General features: G+C 28.0%; 1 protein-coding gene across 1 annotated transcript; it reads right to left on the bottom strand.

Annotated features, from left to right (window-relative positions):
- Positions 1 to 6,305: 6,305 nt before the first annotated feature.
- On the bottom strand, positions 6,306 to 7,136 carry LOC131619823 (uncharacterized). Its single transcript, XM_058890874.1, has one exon. The coding sequence runs from the start codon at positions 7,134 to 7,136 to the stop codon at positions 6,306 to 6,308; it is 831 nt and encodes a 276-aa protein (XP_058746857.1).
- Between the last annotated feature and the right edge of the window lie 1,895 nt (positions 7,137 to 9,031).

Below are 9,031 nucleotides of genomic sequence, written 5' to 3' on the forward strand. Positions count from 1 at the left end.
GTTTCCTGTTTTGTTGTTTTTGGATGGACAATTTATTTCTAGGTGTTAAGAGTCTCACATCTGATAATATATGACCTGGATATGTCTTTATAAGTGAGAGTAATCTTCACCCTACAAGTCAGTTTTGTAGAGTTGAGTTAGGTTCAACCATATTTCTTAACATGATATCAGAGCATGGTTTAAAATTCAATAGACCGGGCTATTCACCGTTTATTTCCATGCTCGAGTTGTCTAGTTCTGGAAGCAAGAAGGTTTGAGATATTTACAAGATGTGGTTATTAATATCAAACCAATCTCTTGGTTCTGGTTTTTTTGGTAAGGTTGATAACAAACTTTTTCTATGTTTTGTTGGATTGTAGGGATTAATCATTTATTTCTTACAGAGTGATTTAATATTGAATATTTATTATTAATGTTCTGTTAATAATAAATATTTATTAAATCAGTTGTATAAAAATACGTGAAATATATAAATACATATTATTTTTAAAAGGTGAAATTTGAATTAGAAACTATTATATGAAAAAGTTAATAAATTGTTTATTATCACTTAATATTAATATTTTTTATTATCACCTTCTCATAAAAATTGAGAATCACATAATGAGATATCACAATTCAAAAGGTTAATTTTTAGTCTATATATGATTCAAATGTATTAGATAATACTTTCTGTGATTTTTTATTATAAAAAGTAATTATATCGATTAATCTATATATGATTCGAATATATTATATATATATATATATATATATATATATATATATATATATATATATATATATATATATATATATATATATATATATATATATAATTAGAACCGAAAAGAATAATAATTTTGACCAGTTACAAAACAAATATAATTTTAAATAATTGTGTTTTTTTTCTAGCTAGTTACTCCATATAAGGGAGGAATAAAACATATATATTCATTTAGATTGTAAAAATTTACAACAGAGCAGTGCAGATATAATTAAAGGTACAAACTTAAAAACATAGTCTATCTTATAAAAACTAAACGAAGCAGAACGAGTATAATTAAGGGTGCATATTTAAAACCTAAATTAAAATTAACTTTTGTAAAAAAAAATCGTATTAAAACTAGAAGAATTAATATACCCAATTAAGGATGAAGAAAATATGAAAGGTAATGATCAATGATGCGAATGTAATCTTGATCTCGTAATGACACTCGAGTAGCCTTAAGCATCCTAAGGGTGTCATCTCTCCAGTCTTTGTGCCTAGGTCCTCATAGAGATCCTCTCTAAGTCAGCATTTCAATGATGAGACAATCATTTAATATGCATGTTTTCGAGACCCTTAACTCTCACACGCAACTATTTAGGGGACATCTTCTTCTCTCTGTATAGCTTTCCCAACAAAGGTGTTCATACAATGAAACTTGGTCTAAGCACTTCCATGGCATAAATCTTAACTTCATGTTTGATAACAAAGATTTGGAGGCAACTTTTTTGAGTTAGCTAAATGGTCAATAAGACCAGCCCAATCATAGGCACAGTCCAACGACCTTACCTTTTCTAGTTAGCAAATAAGGGTATACTCATTGGAAGTCTACATTGAATCAAAGAACGATTTCATCTCCACAACACTCGCACTAGACATTAGAGATATTCCATCTCCGGCTACTAGAGACATCTACCACAGTGTCGGAGGCCTTCTATAGTGGACATCGTCAATTTACTATTTACTTTCAGCTCCACACCAGACACTAGAAATATTCCATCTTCGAACACTAAAGACATCTACGGAAGTGTCGGAGACCTTCCATAATAGACATCGTCAAATTACTATATACTTTCTGCTTCGCATCATAATAACTTCATAACTTCAAATTCTCGTCTGATACCTTCTTAGGACCCTCATAGATCACATATTTTTCATGTATTAAATGTATTAAATTAATGTGCGGTTGTGAAGTGTTTGCATGTGATAGGTCTTTATCTCATAAACAAACCAAAAAATAATAAATTTTGCAATAAAATTATCAAAAATTTATTTTGTAAACTTATCGAAAAATTTGATATTAAATTTCTTTTAGCATATGAAAAACTTAATATTAAATTTTCAAATATAGAAAAACAAATTGAAAAAGTTGAAATAAAATTTTTCGATATTTTTTATAAACCAAAAATAATTTCACATTATTATTAAAAAATATCGAAACAAGTTTGAGCACGGGAACCCTGCACCTCAAAATTCTTATCTAATCCTCACATCTCATCCTCATGTACTACTTGCAATCCAACGGTTGAAAATGAATTTGCATGTTCAACGAGTTTAATAAATTAAACAACTGGTATGTATTCAACATGTACTATAATTTTTATTATATTGAGAATGTGTGGCTATTATCTATATATAACCAACCAAATCCACACTCACACTCACACCATTCTCCTATGCTTCATCCAACAATGGTAATAGTGTTTTGTTTCTCTTTTCTTTTATTCATTCATGTGTTTTGCAATTGTGATCCTTTCTAGTGTATCATGCACTTCACAACTCAATATTGATTACTCCCTCCGTTCCTTTTTAAGTGTCGTTTTAGAAGGATTTTTGTGTTCCTATTTAAGTGTCGTTTTACAATTTAATGTTATAATTTGTCATTTATACCCTTATTTTTTCATTAACTCCATCTCAAATTTTTCAATTAGTTATTGGAAAAAGAGAGTTTATGATTGAATTTATTTGGAAAGAGAAAAATAAATAAGGGTATATTAGGAAAAGTAACTCTAATAATTCACTATCTTGGTTTAAGAGCTTTTTGCTAAAACGACACTTAAAAAGAAACGGAGGGAGTAATTAATTGCAATATATTTTAATCATTTGGAATATAAATGATTTCTTGTATATGTCTCTTAATTAATCTTGAAATATTTGAGATTTGATAGTTTTGATACACTAGAATGGATCACTGTTGTAGCTCACATCAAATATATTAATTGCACTGAGAATTGTGGACAGTGGTAAGTGGTCACAATCTGTCTTTTGTGAAATGCATTTACAATTGGAAACCTATAATCTTTGGTTCTCTTCTGTCTCATATGTAAGTAAAGATTTTATTTTGTAAATTTATTGAATATTTTGTTTATATAGATTAAATCCATATATTTTCAACGTATATAAATAAGCCTAACCCAACGAAGTGTTGTTTTGCACAAAAACCTAGACAATATAAATTAATAAAAAAAATTGAAAGTTGTATATTTTATGAATATTTCTCCAGTGTAGTTGTTAAAATTGGTGTACAGATATCTTTTCCCTAACCGTTATTTGTAAAAGATATATTTCTTATAAAAATCAATCACATGAAGACTAAAATAAAAGCATATAGTGAAGTAGAAGTAGTGGAAAGGGTTTCAAATCACACATGTTGGATAAGACATCCAAAACCATGCATACCTCATGATGTAGTTTAGATCACATGTAAAAAATGTGGTAAGTTGGTAATTTGTAACTCCACTGCATATGTATAATTTCATAGTTTATTCCATTTAAGAACCTAGTTAGTGTAGCATTCTCCTCTTCCCTTGTATTGAATTTAATCCTCTCAATGTTTCAAAGTTTTTGTAAATTTGTAATAATCTTCTACATTTTTTTTTATCTTGTTTCAATATTTTTAATTTTTGATGTAATCCTCTATGATAATAGGATGGAACATACCTCTTCCTTAAAATTCCTTTCAATTCTTCCCAATCATCAAGTTCCCTAACTATGCATCTTCTTCTATTTTTCACATTTTTATCCCAACAAAGAAAAGCATAATATGTTTGAACTCAATTGTAGTCAATTTCACTTTTTTATCCTTATGAATCTCATGAACTTCAACTAATTGATCACTCTTTAATTCCCAATATAGTTATGTATCTGGATCATTATTGCCATGAAAAGAAAGAAAATAATTTCACCTCCCTTATAAGTTTTTAGGATGTCTTCTTCTATTATCGTTGTGCCTTCTTTCATCATCATTGTGATGTTTCCTATGTCTTCTACGCCTTGGTACATGTTTGATTTTCTCACCATTTTCCTCAATCTAAAGCGGTCTTCCACGTGACCTGGAATTACTCAGAACTAAGGTCAAAGAACCTTGATGTGGATCTAAGAGGATTCATTGTACAAGGACCATTGACCTTAGTGTAATTGTCTTCAATACACAAATAAATGAAGGAAAATTTGAGAAAAACTTGAGGAAATTAAAAAATTTCAATTTTATACAAAACAAAATTAAAAACAAAATCAGCGGATTTTTCAAAGAAGAAGAAGCAACAAACAGACATTTTCTCTATTTCAACTTCTTTTTCTTCTATGCTTCACCTTTATCTTTCTTTCTTAAACACTTCTTCATCATCCTCTTCAGTTTAATAGGAAGAGGCAAGTTGACCATAGTGGCAAGATGATGATGGTGAAAGAATTTTTAAGTTGTACTTTTGTTCTTACGTTTCTGTTTCCAATTTCATTGTTGATGAAATTGGTCACATGATTGTATTTTAACGAGGCGATTTATTCCATGGTAAAAAACGAGTGAAAGTCACTCTAACGTTCCCGCGTGAACGTTAGAGAATTCGGATTCAATTTTATAAATATATGGCACATTTTTATTAATAACACGTGTTATTTAAGTCAAAATATATTTATATTTAAGTCAAAACATATTTATATATTTATAGGAAATTGTATTTGATTTTAAATATGACGCAAATTTTTACTAATTACATATATTTTTTTCTACTTTAAGAAAAAACAAAGTATATATAATCTAATATCGATAAGATCAACAAACAGAAATGACTATTTTATTAAATTTTAATTAAAAAGTTATTATAATTATTTTACTATAAATGATAAATTTCTATCTTTAGATCATTTTTAGAGGTTCACATTGGATTCGCCTTAAATTGTAATGGTTTCCAAATTCAAGTCATTATAAAACTTGATAGCTATACTCAATGATATAAAAATATTTCATAAAAATATAAATTAAAGAAAATAATTTTATAATATGAGAAGAGATATTTTTATTCCAATAGTAAGGATAGAAGAGTTATTTCAAATTTTAATCATTAATTTTTATTAATCTAACGATTTTGATTGATTATTTAATTTAATTCTTTTTGAAAATATTTTTTATTTAAAAAATTAATTAAAATCGTTAAATTAATAAAAATTAATAATTAATATTTAGAGTAACTCTTCTACATTTACTTGATATTAAGAATATCACTTCTCTTGGTATCAAAAAAAAAAAAAAAAGAATATCACTTCTCTTATAAAATGAAAGTTGTTTTTATCCAAAATGACAACAATCATTTTTTCAATAAAATTTAAAATGGAACAATTGAATGAAATTATATATCATTAATAGCAAAAATATTTTTTTATATTTATATATTTAAGATAAATTAATTGCACCATTAATTACTCCACTATGTTGTTTATTTACTCGTGACATTTATAAAATTGAGGCTTTTTCCACTGGATACAATATGAACAATATTGTTACAAGTAATTTGCTCCAAACTATTACCTGTTACAAATTCAGAATCTGAAAAAAATACACAGAGCTGCAAAAATCATGACAGTGATATTAAGCTTTCAATAACATTCCACATTGTTGATTCTCTATTCCAACAATGAACAAAATTAGTTAACAAACTTAAAGACATTATCAAACATATTTTTGCATGTTTGCAACAAACCATAACAATCAGCAAAGTAAATGAATCAACACCTATTATCATCATCATGAATTTTTTTTAAAAATTATTATCGATATTGATATGTCTGTATAGTCATCGTGTTTTCAGTATCGACATCGTGCTTTTAGTATTCGTATTTCATAGATTAACACCATCAAGTTGAATTCAAATCTAATAGATAAAAGTGTCATACATCTCAAGAATTCTAATGAAATCACAATCATGCCGATCTCATTGAAACACACTATTATAGTTCTCATTGAATTAAATCAATAATCGAGATAAGGTAAATCAAATATGTAATCTAAATGATTTGATCTCGAATCAATAATCACAAATACTTATCTCTGGAAGGCTACTCTATTAGCCAAGAAATTAATTTGTAACAATAACACTTTTTTATATTATTATTATTATCCATTAATCATACTAATACAATTAATTTGGACCTCAATGTTAATGCTACTATAATACAAATTCAAATTTTTTGTGTTTAGAATGTACATTACAATACATTGAAATAACTCATACAAGCAAATAAAAAAATAATTACCACGGTAAAATTCCATCAAAGGTAAATAAAATCAACGTTTGTGATTGTGAGCAACTTTTCCCAGATCAACAAGCTTCTTTGATCGATTGGCACACATTGAGGCTGCAGTGGATATATGCTGCACCCCACCCACACCCAATTCCTGCGAAAACCCCTTATGGTTATGGTTACTCCAGTTCCGGTTCGGACTCGCCCGAACCATCGGACTCAAACACAACGCCATGCTCGCTAAGCTTTTTCCGGCGTAACCTAGCCGTGACCGCCGAGTGGTAACCGCCGTCGTCTTATTTCTATACGGCGAAGATTCCAACGAGGTTCCTAATTCCGATTGATCCCGTCCTTCGAAATTTTCCTTATCAACCGGTGTTGCTCCCCGATTCATTTCACGGCACCTCCGTTGATCGCTAACGCGGTTGTTCTGCCGTCGGACAGGGAGAATCGCCGATAGCCACGTCAACGAACGAGGAGAAACCGAAGACGACGGTTCACACGATTCTCCAGAGGAATTCTCCGTCTTACTAGATCTCGGACGGTACAAATCTGACAGAATCCAGAATTTCCTTATCCTTCTCTTGGAAGATTGCGTCGTTGCTCCGTCGCACGCGGCGGATAATCCACGACCACCTTGCGGTGTACTATGAAACAAAACCTCTCGCCGGCGATCATCTGATTTCCGGTGTGCAACGTACGGAGAAACCGACGTTGGAAAAATCGGCTCCAACGACGGAAGTTTTGGTTCCGAGACAGAGACACGCGACGGTTGCGCCTGACTCTCGACGATTTTCAGGAGGCGCTCACGGAGGCAAGAGGCGCAAACGCCGACGGTGCTGGAAATATCCGGCAAGTGTTTCTTACACCTCATTTCTCTTCTATGTTCCTCTATACGACACCGTTTTTCGCGTTCTATGCGACACCGTTTTAGGCTTTATAATTTTTTTTTCTTCTTTGATTGTGTTGTGTTAACAACTAGAGGATATGAAAATGATGGAGAATTCAAAGAGAAGATTTTGTCCTTTTGTTGAATGAGTGTTAATTTCAATTTGAAATTAACTAATGATTAGATTAAGAGAAAGCAAGATTATAAAGAAAGGGTCAATGTTAGTTAATTGGGTTTTAGGGATAAAGATGGAGAAACAGCTCTATTAACAAGTTGTATACAGAAAATGATTTGTTGGATTATAACTTCCCCGTGAGGTGTATTTTAATTTTAGTCCATTAATTTTTAATAATCAGTTAATTAATCTACCTTTTTTTAATTAACTAAATGTTTATTTATGATCTCAAAAAAACCATAATTAGTTAATTAATAAAAATTGGAAGAATAAAAACTGAATCAGCCCATTGTTTGTTAAACTCATAAATACTTATTTATATAATAAATTAATTTTTGTTTCTAAAAAAAGTATAATTTTGTAAATTACTATAAATAATTTTTTTTTTAATTCATGATGTATCTAATCTATATTAATTGTTAAATAAAATAAAATGGTCAAATTGGAAGAACAAAAACTGAATCCAAACTCATAAATACTTATTTATATAATAAAAAATAATTGTTGTTTCTAGAAAAAAGTATAATTTTGTAAATTACTATAATTCAAATTGTTTTTTCAAATTGATGATATATCTAATCTATATTAATTGTTAAATAAAGTACAATGGTCAAATTTATTTGTAAATAGAAATAAGAAGGTATGTATATCATTTCATAAAATAATGAAGAAGGAAAAGTGTATTCATTAAATATAAATTAATACTAAATAAATACATGGATATTTGGATATGAAGGAAATATAATTATATTTTTTAAAAGAAGAAATATATTATTATGTCGGTAATTATATTTACAATTTCACATGTTCTTTTGCTTTTCTTTTGGTCAATACCACCTTTTAATAAATGAATAGCCAAAGTTTAAAAAATGTACTCTACCAATCCTAAATTCTAATACAATATTAATATTTTTCTTTAAATTTCTATTATTTATTAAGTTTTTTTCCTCAATTCTCTTAATTTCTCTTCCATAGAACAATACAATAAAATTATATAATTATTGTTATTTATAAAAAAATTACGTTATATTTTAATTGGTGTGACATGGCTTAACTTTCGAATAATTTGTGATAATTTGTGAAGAAGAGAGTATATTTTTTATTTTAATTACTTATTAGTCTCTTTGTTCCAAAAAAAAGTAGAGGTAAATATTCACAAGAAATTAAATAAAAAACATATAAAAGATAAAATACAGCTATTTTCCTATATAATACATTGTTTTTACTGAAAAAAATTAAATTGAAAATAATAACAAAATATTAAGTAGAAAATAATTTCAAAATTATTAATATTTATAATTTTTTTTGTAAAATTAATTGTTTTAATTTTTTTATAAATAAATAAATAATTTTGAAAAATATAATATCTTATTATTTATACAAACCAGGGAAAAAGAGATGTAACGATTTAAATAAATTTAAAATATTAAAAAAGTAATGATTTGTGGGAGTGTTGACTTTCAATTGCAATCATATAATATGAGATAATATAATTATAATTATTAAATGATGTTGATGTTTCTTTCTTTTATTTTTTTGCAAGAGTTTTTTTGACCAGGTTGATGTTTTTTTTCACCCAAAAAAAGTTACTTATTGAAAAGCAAGTGTTTCAACTTTCAAGATCAACTTATTTTTTAGAAAAATTATTTATCACAATACTTTTAACATAGATAATTGACTACATCCTTTTAACATAGGGAATTTG

Source organism: Vicia villosa, linkage group LG7 (genome assembly GCF_029867415.1).
Source record: "Vicia villosa cultivar HV-30 ecotype Madison, WI linkage group LG7, Vvil1.0, whole genome shotgun sequence".
Taxonomy (NCBI): Eukaryota; Viridiplantae; Streptophyta; class Magnoliopsida; order Fabales; family Fabaceae; genus Vicia; species Vicia villosa.

Excerpts from the sequence above, each read along its gene's own strand:
- LOC131619823 (XM_058890874.1), bottom strand. The coding sequence starts at position 7,136 with ATGAGGTGTAAGAAACACTTGCCGGATATTTCCAGCACCGTCGGCGTT.